At 34.0% G+C, this 18,427-nt stretch overlaps 1 protein-coding gene across 3 annotated transcripts in view; it reads right to left on the bottom strand.

Annotated features, from left to right (window-relative positions):
* Positions 1 to 297: 297 nt before the first annotated feature.
* Positions 298 to 18,427, bottom strand: part of LOC115441413 (U8-agatoxin-Ao1a) — a 50,763-nt gene continuing 32,633 nt past the window's right edge. For 2 of the 3 annotated variants that reach the window (XM_030166194.2, XM_030166193.2), the window contains exons 2-4: positions 4,037 to 4,144; positions 1,918 to 1,996; positions 298 to 1,345 (exon numbers count right to left, since the gene is read on the bottom strand). In XM_030166194.2, coding sequence (XP_030022054.1) covers positions 1,183 to 1,345; positions 1,918 to 1,996; positions 4,037 to 4,121 — 327 coding nt within the window. In that variant the 5' untranslated portion in view covers positions 4,122 to 4,144 and the 3' untranslated portion in view covers positions 298 to 1,182. The remainder of the gene's footprint in view (positions 1,346 to 1,917; positions 1,997 to 4,036; positions 4,145 to 18,427) is intronic. The other variant, XM_037436343.1, reaches the window with a different exon arrangement.

The following is an 18,427-nucleotide window of genomic DNA, read 5'->3' as shown; positions in this document are numbered from 1 at the left end:
AATGTCCATCTCCCAGTATGCAACGGCTTGGTTGTGCCTCTGGCATTGCAAAGTCCATGAGCTACGGATGTTGCTTACCATCAGGCCAACCACTTGCTCGTTTGTCTACAAGTGGTCATAAAAAAAATACTATATTATTCAACCAAGTCGCTGAATGTCTTTGTTTGGTGTTATAATTTCCTTTGCTAGATTCCAGGCCCAGGTTCATCTTATAGTAAAGCCACCAATCCCTCTTAGAATAACTGATTTCGTTTTTGAATTTGTAATATAGGAAGGATATATAATTAAAAACAAATAGTTCGTCCATAAACATTTATTAATATATTTATCATTTTCATATTCCAATATTAATACAATTATATCATATTCCACGATAAGGAACGTACATTAAGAAGCTACATACAGAAGAACTACTAGGCTGCAATACCTCATACCCCCTGTCCGTGAGTCGCGTACAGAGTGCAAAGATTCGTTTCCATTATCATTATAAGAATGTATTGACATTAATAGATATTTAAAAATCTAAGTTGCCAATCGCAAATATGGCGTTTACAATAAAGGCTTATTATAGCGTCTTTCACCAAGTTTACTGTACTTACATCTAGAACATTTAAATTAAGTTACGTTTATATTTTTTTTTCTATTTAATAATGTTCACTACTTCCTATTGACATAAGTTTACCACCAATTATATTAGCCGCTACTGTTGTTGTCTCTACTTTAGCTTACTTAACTCTACATACATACATAGCGATAGAATATGGAACTACCCGCGAGACGGCGTCGAATGACAAAATAAGAGAAGTGAAACTAAAAGACGCGTCAGCGCAGGCAGTTGCCGGGGTCTGATTGGCTGAGCATGGCGTCGAGGCATACTGATTGGGCAATAAGGCTGGGTGATTGCCCAACCACGTAGGCGGACACTCAACCAATCAGAAATAAGGTAACGTAAACAAATAAAGGAAATCCTAAATTTTGTATAAACGATCCAAAAATATTTCCAAATAAAATCTAGGTCCCTGTTTTCGATCATCTAAAAGATTTACTGAAGAGGAAACAATTAAGGATAAGAATAACGTAAGGGGTCCGTTGGGTATGCGGTGTTTGTGGCATCCGATGGAACGGCGGTCAAGTCGGCTGGCGTGAGCTGGTCGCCGCTTCAGCGGAGCTGGTGTTGAGGTTTTACCCCCACTTCTGGAAGAGCCCCATGCGCTGGCAGCGGCAGTTGGAGCCCCAGAGGTTGCAGCGGCAGGAGGACGAATGGCAGCAGTCACCGGGCCGATGGTCGCAGTTCCCGCCGCGCGGGATACACGCTCGCCTGAAAACGTAGATCAGCGACGCTCGTCTGAAACCACATCACCGAAAACTAGCCTAAGTTCGTGTCCGTGCTAGGATGTGTGCAACGGCATGCTTAACGTGCTATTTTGTAATACAAATTCAGACAAACAGTTATAAAAATGTATTAGTCAATTGAAACTTGTTGAGTTCAGATAAATATGCGGCAAAAGAATAAAGAAAGCACGTGTGGTCACGACTTAATTCCTAATTAAATATAAGAAATCAAATATTGAACCAATAAGAATCCTTAAGTACATGAAATGAATAAGTAGGAACTTTCCAACACAATTATTACAACGTGTCTTAAAGCTCACTCCAAGCATTTGAAATTTGAAGGTTTCATTTGATCAGGCTAGAACTTCCATAGCACTAACATTACATCTTTATTAAATCTAGTTCCAAACAAAATCAGGCATTATATTTATATTATGAAGGTAGTTTATTCAATCATCAGATAAAACTTATTCTTAATTGTATTATCTAAATGTATAAGTGAGACAATTGAACCTTATTATTTATTCAATTCTCATCTGCGTACAATTTATCTTACAATCGAAAATCAACCTTATGTCAACTCACTTGCCAACATCCTGAAGCATTTGCAGATCAGCGGGGTCCTCGCCGTAGTCGGGCATGTTCACCTCCAAATCGTCGTCACCTGTTAAAATGCCATTTATTAATAAATCGTTATTAGTCAGAGTATGTAATAAAAAAAATATTTTTGTAATTTTTCATAACTGCCTCGTTGGCGTAGTTGTATTACGATACTTCTGCAGTGCTGATGTCTCGGATTTTATCTCCGGGTCGGGCAAAATGATATTGGATTTTTCTACCCAGTATCAGTCCGGAATTTGTGTCCGATATGGTGATTTCTATTTGATTACTTTCGTTGCGGAATAATGACAAATTAGTTTTCCCTGAGATTCGCCGAGCTTCACTCACGCAAGAAACGCCTAGTTTATAACAGAGTAATCCGTGGATACAACCTGTACAACTATATTCTTTTACTTCCATTAAAATAGGGTAATTTGCTATGTTTGATTTAGTTTATTATTTTATATGTAACAGAAATCATATGATAATTTTTTTTTTCTATAACATCAGCATCAAAATTGGTTGAAAAATCAAGAAGTTATTCATATTTGGAATATTTTGAGCTAAAGTGGGAGCGTGGTGGGGATATCGCTTTGTCCTTTTCTGACTCACACAGCGTTATGGCTGGTGGCATTGGCGACGTCACATTTCACTATTACTGTAATTTGACAGCTTCCCTTTCCACCAAATTTCAAAGCTTAATAATATTCCTTATTGCGTGGAGTTTAAAAACACTTTTTCCAAAAGGTTTTGGATAATAATGTCGTCAACTACCCTATTCTTTATATTCATATTCATTCACCTATCTCAAAATTGATGCAGATACCATCGCACGTAGATTGACAAGCTCTCGAACGAGAATTAAAAAGGGTTTACTTCCATTCATCTTTGTCACTCCAGCACGGGCCATAAATATTGAACGCTTTTAAAAAATTTTAAAGTGCGGGTCAGCTTTCATTACGTTGATTTATAACTTCATTACGCCAAGACATTAATTTACGGTTTTGGAATTTGTTATTTTCTTTTAGATTAATAAGCCTGGCTTTTAAGTCCAACGTGATAGTATTTATCAATTTTATTAATTACAGGATGGTTCAAGCTCCCAAAATATAATACCACTGTTGTTAAGATCGTGAAAGCAATAAATATATAAAATAGTTAGATGGTTTACGATACCTTTAATATTAAAATTTATAATCCTAATTTCACATGTGGTAATTGAAAAAAAAAAACAATGTTTATCAGAACCGAAACTAACTTTTACAGGTTGCTAGATAAATTACGGCAACATTTTCAAAATAATCTACATCTATATATAATAAATCAAAGTCCCCTTTTGTATCTGTATGTTATAAATTTTCCAAAATCTACTGAACGGATTTTTATGAAATTTGGTATGGAGATAGTTTAAGTCCCAGGGAAGGTCTTTGTTTCCCGGGAATATATATAGCGGGACTTTTATCCCAGAAAACTTCTCCACGCTACACTAGTTTAAAATATTTTCAACAAAAGACATTTTACTATCAACTATGTCGTATGACTTTCAGAATAACGGACTTCGATATTTACTGTACTTATACCAATTTGCCGCTGAAGTTGGATGGGTATTGCCTCTCGTCCGCTCAAAGTGGAACTAGCTGTGTCTGTGCTATTCAGGAATTCTAAGGACTTTAAAGTGCTGGGACGTAGAGAATATGGAAGGGCGTTACGATATATGTGTCATGTTTTAGTTTGTTTCAATTTAATATTGTAAAAGAGTTATCTTATATAAATAGACCACGTACTGTATTAACAAAATAGGCTACCTTTTATACTAATATTAAATAATTAGGTTTTTTGTATTATAATTTTCTTCCGACGTTTCGAAATCTTTACAGGCTTCATGGTTATGGGACGGAGGTATTAGTCATCCGAAAAGTCTAAAATACAATATCTACATACATTTTGCAATTATACAAAATTTTAAATTGTTTTATCTATTTGCAGTCAGGTCTACGCAGAATGAGCTTGTCTTGAAGTCTGGCAGCCGGCCTTTTGGGTTCCAATTTAATTAAATGTAGAACAGGATTAAGGGCTTGTTTAAGTACTTAAAATAGTTAGTTACCTGGATCAATGAAGGATGCGTGCGCCCACTCAGCAGCGAGTAGGACGGCCGCTAGCGCCAGCAGGAATGCGCCGGCGCGCGGCATGCTGCCAAACACCTACTGTTTCTCTGTAGACAACAAACAATTAAGTACTAATATTTTTTAACTGACTAAAAAAGAACAAGGTCATCAATTCGACGTGTATTTTTTTTCTTTTTTTATTTTTTAATCCAGTCATTACTCTCTTCGTAAGAATATTTAAACCTATTGTATATATACCTATAACCTATGACGGAGGACTTCTCTAAGGTATGTATTATGTGTTTAATTATAATTCTTCATCAGCCACATAAAGTCCACTGCTGAACATAGGGCTCCCCCAAAGATCTGTCAAAAGCGGCCTGCATCTAGCATGTTCCTGAGACCTATATCTAATTAAAAATACTTCTATATAAATTCTACATTGACTACATGACAAGTTAAAACTGTTCTTAATTGTTTATCGGGTATACTCATAAATTATTAACTGTATTAACTGCGATTTAGTAAAATTTTACTTCAATTCTTCAAAAACATTACAACTACAGTTTAAAACATTTTGCCATCGAATAATTGCAATTCTAACACGACAGAAATTCAAAGTAAATGTACTCCAACATATTGCAAACGATTTGCCTGTATTGAATCGGTTTTACAAACGGAACACGTCAATATTGCTTCACGCTGTCTCTCAAACATTTTAACAGATATTTGTGTGCTTTTCAACGTTCCATGTATTTTGATATGAGCCTGTCAGTTACTACACTTTTGAACTCTGTCTTAAGGTACCAAGAATGTGATGTTTATCGTGTTAATAAAACACGTTTTTTTATTTATTTGGGAAACAAACAGAACAAATTATGATTACAAATAAATGAATGTAAATTAAGTGTTATAATTAATTAATAAATTAATTATAATACGAGGTATATATCGAATGAAGTTTTTGTTAGAAAATGTCGGTTTGAGTTATGTGTTTAAAGTTAGTAATGTCGCTTTTTAGCGATTTTTTACTGTAATAAAAGACGTAAAAATGTACCTTATCACAATTAAATAAATTCAAAATTGAATTAAATTTTTAAATTTCTTTTTTTTAATTTATTTATTTGGGAAACAAACAGAACAAATTATGATTAAAAATAAATGAATGTAAATTAAGTGTTATAATTAATTGATCAATTAATTATTATACGAGGTATAGGTATGCATGACACAACGCACAAGTTACTGGTGGTAGGAACTTTATATCCGCCCGGATAGCGACCACCGTACACAAGGTATTAAAACCCGTCATAGAGGCCGACGTAAGAGTGTCGCGTTCCGGGATCAGCCTGCGTGTATCTGGCTCCAACAGGCCGGCATAAATGTCTGCCGAGGGCTAAACATCTTTCATCAGCCAACATTCTATTGGACCCCACTCCAGTTACCATCAAATACTGAACACTAAGATTAAGAACGATATACAGACACAAAATACAGAATATGTATGTATATATACAAAACAGGTATGTTTGAGTTATGTAGTTGCAATTATAATATTGAGAACAACATACAATTAGAAGGTAATTGTTTGAAGGTGTTAAGATAATGTTTTTACATTCATATTCTATAAATTATAAAGACTCGCAATGTCAGACATTTAAATCTTGTACAGGTCTTCTAGTTTTCCGAACTGAACGCTCTTTGAATACCACACAAGTTTAGAATTTAATTTATTCTACGAATAGAGATAGCAAAACGAAAGCGCAGTTTTTTTTTTTCAATTAAACTGTTTGAGAAGTTTGTATTTCGGACAGGTTCTAAAGTACCAAATTAGTTTTTTACTTGAGATAGTTAAATATTCTGCAGACGCGCCTTAAATTCTAGCTTCAAAGTACTTTGTTTCATGAATATCTAGACAGCAATCAGCCAACTTGGGATCATAAATGTCAAATTAAATTTGAAAATATTCAAAATATTTAAAAATCTGACGAAATATATTTACTTAGTAGATTTAACTAAAATGTATTGGCTAATATATATTATTATTATTATATATATATTATTGCTTAGAATGACGAAACGAGCTTGCCGCTCACCTGATGGTAAGCGATACGATCGCCCATAAACAGCAGAAACACCACCCAACACCTTGGTTTATAAAATATTGTTTAATAATAAAATAAAATAAAAAAATTAATTGTTTAGTAATATCAAAATAAAACAAAGTAAACGAGCTCCAATATTACGTCCAACATTTGCTAAGCAAACATTTGATCCAAAAAACCCACTTCCCTCCAAACATTTACAGTATAAAACAGTTTGAAATGATCCGAAACGATTTCACGCTCTGAAATACCCAATCAAAGGACCAAGGCGTAATCAAACTTGTCCAAACTATTTCCCTTTGAGAAATGGCGTTAGTTGGCTGATGTTGGAGCCAACTCTGATCCACAGCCCACATTTTGACACCGTGTATCGTACGTAAATTGAATTTCTGTTTGCTTACCCCTTTGAAAGCGGTTCGATTAATAAGAAAGTTAGTGTGAATTCTAATTTTAGATAGATGAAGACGTCATTAGTTATCAAATGACGCACGTGGATATGAAAAGTGTTATCAGTTGTAATCGTGTGGTTAAACGAAATTAGTTATGATTTGAAAGCTGGAATCCAGTAACTTAATAAAAAAACAAACACACATCACGCATTGGTCCCCGAAAGGATATGCAGAAGCGTAACAAGAGCACCCACTTTTCGCCAAGTGTGTTCCGCCCCATGATGTGATAGACGGCGAGTCTAACGCCATATCGGGCACAAATTCCAGACTCTCGACTGATACTAAGCAGAAAAACCCAAATATCACTTTGCCTGACTCCGGATTCAAACCCAGGACATCAGAGCCCTGCCATACCGCGCATACAGTACAACTACGCTACGAAGCACCAAGGAATCTAGTTACTGCGTATTAAGTAAATGTTGTCTGTCGTTGAAAACAACCGATGATTTTAAATTCGTAATGATTGCAATAAGTACAGCGTATCTAAGATAATTACGGATTACCTTATTGATATTGACTTGATATTATGTAATAAGGATCATCTACGTCGTAAGTATTATTCGGATATTCGGTATATTGATCGGGTGTAGTTCAGTATTACTACATAAATCTTCCGATAAAGTGTACGTGAGAGTTTTTCAATCATTAAAATAATCTATAGATACGGGCCGCTTCGAATCGGTCAATCTGGAAATCTTTAGGCCAATGTTCAGCTGGGACATCCGAGGCTGATGATGATGATGATTAAATTAAACATCCTATAGCAACTACAAATAGCCGTAAAACAATAGAAAATAATTCTTATAAACATATAAAAAATATACATGACACATTTACAATATGTTATAAATAAATTGTTTCGCAAAAGCCGTCACCATTAACCAGGTACGAATTTAGTTTTCAGGTTGCGGAGTTTGTACAAAACTACTTTTAGTCAGCGTTTTAATACGTGTAGAGGCGTCGTGGAAGCCATTGAAGGCGGTAATGAGGTTTGCTTCTACAAAAGTAAAGTAAATCTTTTAGCATATAGTTAATGGTCCGTAGTGTAGTTTATTTGAATAGATTTTTATTAATTTTGGTTTGCACCTTATGGTAACTTATTGAAGAATTTAATATTAAGATATTTAGGTACGGGAAAATTGTATTTGGATTTTATCAAAATTCACAGTTAAACAATAAGAAATCTCTGAACAAGTTTTATTTGGCGTTATTTTAAGACGCCTTGCCTAATGGATTATAAACTATTATCAATATAAAAGGCTTTTAGTAACTATAAAATAAATTACGAATGCTTACAATGATATATACAAAAAAAGAAAATTTTAATGTCCATTTAATAATTTGTCCAAAGGTATAATTGTTGTAACAATATTTAATTACTTCCTCCCATTCCATTATAAGAAACGACTCCAAAATCTCCATGTTACGCATAACAAGAACAACGTTAAAACAATAAAAAACACATTAATTCAACATCAAATTTTTCAAACTTTTATTGCGCCGTAATGTTTTACAGTCTTTCAAACTGGTGCCGCGGGCCCCCGTAATTTCCCCCAACTCCGGCGCTGTACAAAGCAACTTCCATTATGGAAACAAGGTATAAAGCTGCAGTAACAACGTAGCTCTTAATTAAGCTGGCCTGTTAACAGACTGGGCTACCCACCGTTTATCAGTGTAGGTATTGACTGGTGCGTAATTAGAAAATGTTTAGGCGCCCATTTTTGGGGGTCGTTTAACTGCTAAATGTAACCTAATTGGGTCACTATTGTGTTTCATGGATGTTTAAAAACTGTAGGGATATAAGTAGGACAGGCAATGGTAAAAATTCGACCTATGCTTGCTGTAGCAATCAAGTGATAAAACATCAAATATACTGGTAATAATATCGTACTTAAGCGATACTAAATTTTATACATATTTAAAATCAGCACTTTTTTCTTCGTTTTTTTAACCTAGTCTAAATTTTTCGAAAAACAATATCGAATAACAATTAGCCTTTCAACCATTGATATGTAAGAGTTTGCGAAGATATTCGCATGTTGGTTACAAATAAACGTATTATATCTTAGACGAATTCGTATGGAATTTGGAACACTGATAGATCTAGTCCCGAATTAAAATGTTTTCCAGAGAAGTATAAAGTGGGATTTTTAATAAAAAAAATACGTCCTTCAAACGAAACCTTACAAGAAAACATTCATACTCTCTTAATATACTCTCATAATTAAAATATGATCTCAATCTGAATCCGTCCTATAAATTTCAATATACCCTCCAAATATCAACTTTCACGAATACTTATCTCGGAAGAACCAAATTAAACTTCATCTGAAACTCTTGCTTGGTGTAATTACTGTCGGCCTTTGATGTTGAGGCGAAAATAACATCAACTCCACGATTAGAATATTTTATAAGTGTTTTGTTTATCCAATAGCGAATGACAGGCCAAGGCGTGGGGTAGCTGATTATTTTACACGAAGAAGGGTCGATTTTGTTATTAGATTTGTCTGTGAGTTGATAAATATGGATGCCGTTAACAATTATGAGTTAACTTTGCTAAGCGTAAAATTTAGTACAAATTAATGGCTCAACTTTTTCCTGAAAATACAACTATAGTTTATTAGTAATGATTAAATATAACTTTTGAAATACATCCCTGGTTTTTAAGAGTTTGAAGGAGAATCAAATGTTTAGTTTATATTAGTTCTCATCAAAGACATTAAACTATATAGTTAATTAAAGATCAGACCCAATTTTTTCTCCAAAAGTTATTACCAATTGGTAATAAGTCTTATTTCAAATGTCTGCATGACAAAACATCATAGCGTCTTTAATTAATATTACAAAAATAATATGCTAATATTCGAATTAAAAACAAATCATGATATGGAGAAAATATGAAGTATTTTACATTAATGTTTTGCTATTTCTCGGTAAATTTAGTAACCATCACAAGCGCAAAATTTTTGTATGACAATCTTCCCAAAGTCCGGTCTATATAATCTTAGAACTCTGCTACTCATAGATTTTAGACACAAATGGAACTTTCGAGAAATTTGTTTAGAATAGACCTTGAAAGAAATGCTTCTAAATAAATTAATTTGCAAGAGTTCCTCTAGTCTGAGCTAAAGGAACGGGTGTGTACTAGAAATCCACTTCAAAAATTCCTGTCATGTAAGAATAATTGGAATCAATCCAAATCTAAACTCGGCGAACTCTTAATTAAATTTGGCCTATTCCGAACTAATTGGCAACATGGGTCTACTTTATGGCTGTTACGAACGGGTTTTGAAATATTAATAAAATAACTGAACATCTGAATTAAAATTAGTTTCGGCCAAATGTTGAATTACAAATTTTTGCAGTGAATGACGAGACTAAGATATCACTCACTTATCTTATTACTTTATTAAGAGTGCACTCTTAATAAAGTAACGACCTAATTCGAAATTTTGGTTAAATGAGTTTTAGCAAAATAGTTCAAAAAACCAAGCTGCTTCGTCTAGGAAACAAAAATGCGCCTTTTTTGCATCGGAAATAGGGTCAAACTAGATTGAATCTATGTTTGTTCGTCACCCTGCGCGATCTAATATAATATCTTTATCTTAGTAGGACACAAACTACAATGTCCTTCAAACATTTACGAAAGACCTGCCACCAAGACTGATTTCTGCTGTCATATTTCAGCTTAGTGTATGACCCTGTCCTTATTATTTTCGAGATTATTCATAGAATCTATATAGGCCTTTTCACATTTCCATTTACCGATGAGTCCAGCTAAGCGAATAATGAACGTCGATCAGGCGACAATTCAAAGCTTATAAAGCGATTCCAATGTGTTGAAACGAATGTCGCGAAATTCCGTGAAGAGGAAACAGTTATGATTATTCACTCCTATTGCTGAATAAAAAGGTTTTTAGTGAATCATTTGCGGTACTTCTAAAAAACTTTTTATTAAAAAAACTCGGCAAGGTTTAACTGTACCTCGCGTTGTAAGGTGAAACCGAAAGAAAATATCAATCGGTAAGACATAAAATCATTTATAACTTGACAGGTTACGTCTTAAACTTTTTCACGGTGCTTCCTATAAAAAAAATACTTTTTTAATTGCATTACAATTTTTAATTGAAAATTAATCCTTATTCTCAAACATTGCCATTTAACTAATTGCCATTTAATTAATACTAAAGCATAAAATTATTTTGATTGGTTCTCTCGGAATCGGATTGAAGGTTGATATTGCGAGCAATTATTAAAAACTGTTAGTCTTTATGTAACCCACTTTATACATCATCAACATTAACTTTTATAGTCAACATAACCTCATTCAACACTAAAGCAATAACTAAACAATCTCCCAGCGTAGGCATGTGGGAAAATACTTACTTAAACCTAATAAACAAGTTGTCCACGGCTAAAGGCTTAGTTCCAATTCGAAACAAATATCTCCTTCCGCGACAAACTAAAACTCTATTATTGACCGGGCAAAGTTCCCTGTTCTATGTAGTTTCTATTATGAAATTTGCAGCTTATCCGGCTCGAAGGATCACGATTTGATTAAATGATATTTCTGTACAAATTATTTCGGTGTGTATTACTTGTTAGTGGTAAATTATATTTCAGTATAAATGTAGTTATTCGGTCTGTATTATGTTATTTTAGTAACGATGTAATTTTCTCCATTTGGAGGTAATGTAACAACCTATATTACAGGTTATGGAGCTACATTACGTACAAAATATTTTCTTAGACTTAATATTATTATTGAAAAGGAGAGTCCGTTCGTTCGCTGTAAATGTATTTGGGATATTCTTGGATCTTTAGGGTCTGTAATTTCACAAAGAAATACGGGGTACAGAAATCAATATTGCGTCTATATAACGTTGACTTACGTGTGTTAAAATAATAGAATACCAGGTTTTTGATTAAAAATGTTTCAGTATAACGAAAATGAAAATTATTTTATAGGTACTTTTTTTAAGGCACTAATCGTCTTATGTTATTTACAAAACGCGTAATAAAAAACGAAAACCATATAATATTTTAGTACAAAACACGAAATAAGCTTATAGCTGTGTATTCAATGCTAATTTAAAAACTGGTCAAAACACTCATAAATTTACCTTACTTTGTGATCGAACAAACAGCCTTGGTCGTTTATGGGTAGGTATCAGTCATAACGAATATAAAATTTCGTGAAGGAAAACTAAAGATGAAGAATCTATTAACATTTAAATTATGTTTACTGAATTTTGCAACATTAACAGAATAAAAATATGATATGTAAGTTAATACCTGTACAGTCTGTGCGCTAGCTACGGGGAGTCTTATGGAATGCTAAACTAATTATTAATACAATAATTTTATCGATATTACGATATCGTTGTAGCCGACTCCTGCGAGGGTTGCGGTTGCATGCGCCTGCGCAACCTTCGGTATTAGGGAGAGAGAGTCGAATGGCGGGGTTTTAGTCGGTAGGACGGTTTATATTGGCAGCCGGCAAAAATCTATAAAGAGATTTCCCCGTGTTAAAAAAAAATTAAGGTCCGACACCGAAAGTGCGAAATACATTCATATCATCATGTACTAAATCACATTGAGGTATATTTTACCGACAGACACGAACGTCCAGATAAACTATTTGTTCAAAATCTGGCGTTAAAACTAAAGTTCACTGCAGCGCTAGAACATCCGCCGTACGTCTAACCAAACTCTAAACATGCAGTGCTAAAGCGCTTTAAATAGAGTATAAGTAATGGCAATCAAAACCGGATTATAGTACACTTCAGTTGAATGTGTAAAACAGTGAGAGTCCGGAACGCCAAATTTAGTACGTGGTACATATATATCGATGCTAAATCAGTATTTCAACATTCTATAATATTTCTCGGAGTTCGTTCTCGGACTATGCCTATGCTTACTTCGAATTTCTGAATACTACTTATATTCAATAAGAATTTTTGTATGTTTCGGTATATTTAAAAAATGAAGGCTGAAAGCTGAATGTATTTAGATGGAATTTGGTAATGAGATAGCCCAATCTCTGGATTAACATTAGACGATGTTTGTCACGGTAAGTATGCAAGGTACTTTTATTTATGGAAAAGAGTTTGCCCAAGCAAAGCTGCAAACAAAAAGCTAGTATGCGTAACTAGACTTCATTCAATATCTTTTCTCAAGCATTTCATCCATTTGTGTTTCATTTGCCAATTAGTATCATTGTTCACCGAAATATCTTGTTCATCGCACAAAAGATTTTCAAACAGAATGCTTCTAATTATTCTTTGTAGATGTTAACAATGGGAAGCGTTATCGTGAACAGCACCGGCTTGTTAATGGAAACTAAACCTTGCACACATGAATTAAGGTATGTTACTTTTTGTTCCTGTATGTGAAATTTCCTGTCTTTTTTAAATTTATTATCTTGCTAGGTTTTGCTCTCGGCTTTGCCCGCGTGAAGGAGTTTTCCAGGATACATTTTTCCGACTTACTTGGTATGTATCGTTATATTATGATTAAATTACACAAAATCATTATAAATTATAGCCTATGTGTTATTCTGATGTATAACCAATATAAGTGTAAAGTTTACCAAATCCGTTCAGTAGTTTTTTCGTGAAAGAGAAACAAACATATGTACATCCATCCTCACAAACTTTCGCATTTATAATATTAGTAGGATTACGTATTATTTTATTCTAGTACGGCCAAGTGGCTTCACAGCTTGATGTTAAGTGATATGAAGCCTAAGGGATATGTCGACCAGTCAGAGATTTTGTATCGATGATCGGCATAATTATGACGGCCGGTCTAATTGCTGCTCGGTCAGTATAAGGACTCAATATCAAAGGAAGAAGGGACACGTATGCCGGCAAACTGTACCACAGCTTAATGGTGCTGCAAAGTTGGAGCTAATTGAAAATGTAGTGGCTTTATTGGGCCTGTCAAAAACATTCTAGCAATTAGTTTGGGGATTATTATGCTTTCTGCACTTATTTCGTAATATGTGAAATCACACATTTTTTATTCATTTCATTTTAATTAACATATAATAAACCTACTTCAAAAGAAACTACAATCCAAAATATAATAGTTTACACACAAGCAATTCGTGTTTTTATGATATGTTTTTTCAGTCTGTACTTAATTTAAATCGAATATCTTTTTTGTATGTTTGTTTATTACTTAACTGGCACAATGACAACATAATGAACAACAAATAGACCAACATTGCCTCTAATAAACAGCTTGCCAATCAACCTCACGTCGCTCGTTCCTAAACCTTAATTCGGCTTAATTAGTCATTCAGTAACTAGCGAATCAACACACAGCATGCTCGTTACAGCTGCCTTTATTGTGGAACGTGCTGGTGTTTTGTTATGCTATTTTGACCTTAATAGATTAACTTAGTGTCGGCCGTACGGTGACAAAAATATAAACAAATATGTGCATAATTAGTTAGTGTTATTTCATTAAAATTGTAGTACGGGGATGCAAAACGAATTCTTTGAAAAGTTATATAATATTGCTTATATTTGTATTTGAATGGATCTAGAAATAAAAATTACGATCAAATTAATGTGATAAACAATTATCTAAGATAAAGGTTTCGAAACAAACCAGTACAAAAACAGTGAAATTAGCAACAAATAGATAAAGTTTGGACGCGGTAAAGTGCCATCGAATCACCTAGACGCGACCGCTTACGAGCCAATGAGAACTTTCTAACGACATCAGTACTAATAATAACCATAAAATTGTAAAAGTTTCGCCTCAAACTTTGTTCTTTTACGAGAAAACATTGGGGATAAGGACTTATTGATTTATCTTACCAAGCCTACAATACATGCATAAACTTCTTTTTTAACTTTAACCATAAATAAACATGGATCCATGAAGTTTTTAATTTGAAATATTCGGTGTTTCTTGCCAGTATTTCTGTGTTCCAGGTTTGAATTTATGTCAGAATTTCAATTAAAAGGAGGTAAAGATTTTCCAAATAAACAAAATGAAGATGACAAATATTAAAGCCAGGCTAAATAGAAACTGGGTCTCACCACAAAGTCAGCAATCATTAAGAAATCGCTTAAAGCGAAATGTGTAGCAGTTGGTTTTATAACTGGCACTGTTCAAGTCGAGTAAGAAAATATGATTCGCAAACATTAATTGTACTGCTTCATGCAACACTAAAGTTCTGTGCAGACAATGCTATAGAAAGAATAAACAAACTTAACATTTGAGACAATAAAATAGTGCTTAAAAATAAACAATTAACGTATTACTCTACTCAATTGATTCCCAAAGTGATCCATGTGAATCCCCAGGAGTCCACGGGAGATTTGCGGGGGTCGACAATTTTTTTTTTTTTTCTGGTTGATAGTAAAGAACTAAAATATTGGCTTGACTTCACCTATCAATGTAGGCAACTAATATTTTAAGACACTCAGCAGCTGTTCCATGTAAAAACTTGCATTTTCTGGGAATATGGTAGAATTTTTCCTGCAGGGGCTCCAGAAAAATATTAAGTGATCTATAAAGAAAAAGTTTGGAAACCTCTACTATATTTATAACATCAGGAAGTAATATATCTTTAACATAACATTCTCATTATACAACAAAAATCAAAACACGATGTTCGCAGAATCAAGTAAATCCCATTACTTTTGATTTACATTTTCCTTACTCAAACTTTATACGAAGATAAATTGGCACACACCGGAACGCGGGGACAAAAACATAAATCCTTCAATCAGATCGAATGACATAAAATATAATGTTAGCGACACAAGCCGCGGCTTGAGTTTTATAAGCCGAAACACGCTAAATATAATTTGCTGTACGCATTATGCGTATTACTATGTAATCCAAAGCCTTCCTTTAAAGGCCGTGGCGCAAATAGGAGGTGATTGTGAAACGAGAGGTCGCGGCTTGGTTTTTACTGAGACGAATGTTGGATCGCAAACATTATTTTAAAAGATAAAGATTTCCTCTGATACGTTTAATTTTTTTTTTATAAGGGCGTGTCTTAGAGACCCTACTTCACCTAATGCTAGGTAGAGTGTCAACAATAATGCCCCCCTGTTGGAATCGAATGAAATTATTCCTGGTAAACTTTAATCATGTTTTAATATACTATTATAGGTATTGATAATCCATAAAAACGACAAATACCAATGTTATATACCTAAAGAATCTAGGTTGCCTAAAAATATCAGGCTTTTAAAAAATAGTCTGATTTCTTGATCAGGTTTATCCAATTCAGCACGAGGGGAAGTCAGCCGTTAGGTTTACAATCAAAGCCCACTGAGCTATGATTTCTAAGCAAGACAAGCAATTTAACGGATCGCTGCGGATTCCCCGTCCTGATTGGACCCCGTATAAAGACCCTTTGATTGGTCCCCTATTGAGTTGTAACAATTTCTATTGGGTTTATGGAAGTTTATAGATGAGTGTTCGATGATCATTGATATCTCATTTGTGAGGATAAGGTTGGTCGGCTTGTTAATGTTTTCTATAATTTTCTGTTTTTTTTTATGGCCTACTGTTTTTTTTTAACAAATTTTTTTGGTTTTAGTTTTATTGACTGCCTCAGTGGCATAGTTGAATTACGGTATGACTGAAGTGCTGAGGTCCCGGGTTCGCTCCACGGGTTGGGCGGTGATATTGGGTTTTCTTACTCAGTATCAGATCACATTATGGGACGGAATTGGATTTGACGAAAAGTGAGTACGCTAGTTACGTCTCTGCTTACCCCTTCGGGAATAAAAGACTTGAGTGTGTGTGAGTATAGAGTTCTATTGTCCCTATAACTTACGTTTATATAAGTTGAGTTTCAATAAATTATGAAACAAATAACTATAATGCTTTATCAACCACGCCCCCGTATAACATAATATCTGACGTTGCCTTTAACTATCAGCAACAGTATCCTTTGTTACTGCCTCATAAATCAACCATATTCATCCGACTATCATACACTGACCTCTCCTTTCCGGAGGCCAAACTAGAAAGGCGTATCTTATATATATTAGACGTACAAACACATATATGTCTTAAGATAATATTAATAACTGTGAGTTATGTTAAAATATTTTTTGTTTAGAACACATTGAAAACTTTTTAGATCATTCAAATGAAAGAATGTTTTTATGTTAACCTGTTTTAAAAGTAATTTTTAGAACATATCACCAACTGCATTTAGAATGAAGATAATCCTCCTAATGTGAATACTCAAGATGATAAAGCCAATGCCATTTCTTATTTAAGCGTAAATTATGAATACAATTAAACAATACCAACGGGTACTTACGATCGACGTATATTTTTATTAAGGAGTCTTGGCTAATTCTTTTCTTATTTACGATAGCTTATCTGGTCTCTTGACAGGTGGAAAGTGAGGACAATTACCTTCACCGTCAAAGAATTTCCAATTATTTTCCAACAACTCAAAGAGTGAATTGCCTGAACTGAAATATTATTTTATACCTCGCAATTTGGAAAGATGTTCTCAGTGGAATTAATTTAGGAATGGTAGCGAATTTTTATAAATTGTTAGTTTTTATTTTGAACAGGTTTGTTTTAGCGATAAGACTGCCTTTTGTTATACTAGCTCTAATGTAATACGTATTCATGTTCGCCATTTTTTTACAAATACCTAGTAAAAATAAGGAATTTCTATTTAACCAACCCAAATGGCAAATTCCGTGTCATTGAGCATAGAAATTAACAAAAGAAACCAAAAGTTTCCAAACACTATTATTCTTATAAACTAGCACACAACTAGTCTCAGACTTTACTGCAATACTTAATTAAAATCGCCCGGGCACTCGAGATGCAACCTGACCTCATATTAGGCGGCGAGACCCTCGGGAGGACGGATTTATTGGCACAGATAATCAAATTGGAATTCCCATTTCCTACCTCAAAAATTAAATCACTGCTCGTGTCGAGGGGATACCCAGCGAATATGAAGCCCTCGTATTTTTGCTCCATAAATTAACGCCTATATCTCACAGGGATTGGCAGAGGTGTGACGAGTACATTTACAATTTGATAAAATATTTTATGACCCTATTGTCATATTGTACAGCTTTTTAGCATGTTTAGTAACGATCAAGTCATCTTAAAGCATCTATGAAGATATTTAGGCCTCTGATCACTTTGTATCATTAAATCCACAAATTACCACAAAAACTAAACCTATCTTCACATTTGATTGTCTCAACAAATTGATAACAGAGATATAAAGAAAGTAGTCCAAGATGGGGCGTCGATCGATCAAGATGTCAAAAGTCGGTCGACTGCGACAGAATAGCTCTAAGGAACTTAATGAACGGGCTGTGTTCCATCATCGCTTGGGATAGTTTTACTCTCCTTAATTACATTGTGGAGATGTATCACATCTTACGTCACGTTTGGCTTTTGAATTTCGTCTGCTTAAGTAAGTTCTTCAATGAAAAAGCGACTTTCTAACTCACGTACTAAGTCGTCATCATTTACTAATGATATTACACCTAATGCAGTAAAGAGTACTTTTGTTGATACAATAATGTCATACCTAATAAGTATTTAAGTTAATTTGCAGTTTTCTAACTAAAGCTACAATAAATTACTTTTGTAAATTAAGCTGATATAGGTTACGTGTCCAATTAACTAAAGAGGATTACGTATCACCCAAAATGTAGCTAAAAAGGTTTTAGCCACCTAATAAATGGATTATTCCACTTCAACTAACTAAAACGGTCCACAATGATTCCAGCCATGTCTAATCTCATTAATGCATAAAATAGCACATAACTTAGCCTGGATTACCAAGTTAATGCAATTACCCAGCTAA

Source organism: Manduca sexta, chromosome 7, assembly GCF_014839805.1.
Source record: "Manduca sexta isolate Smith_Timp_Sample1 chromosome 7, JHU_Msex_v1.0, whole genome shotgun sequence".
NCBI classification, from domain to species: domain Eukaryota; kingdom Metazoa; phylum Arthropoda; class Insecta; order Lepidoptera; family Sphingidae; genus Manduca; species Manduca sexta.
This window is presented reverse-complemented; position numbering and strand designations above follow the sequence as displayed.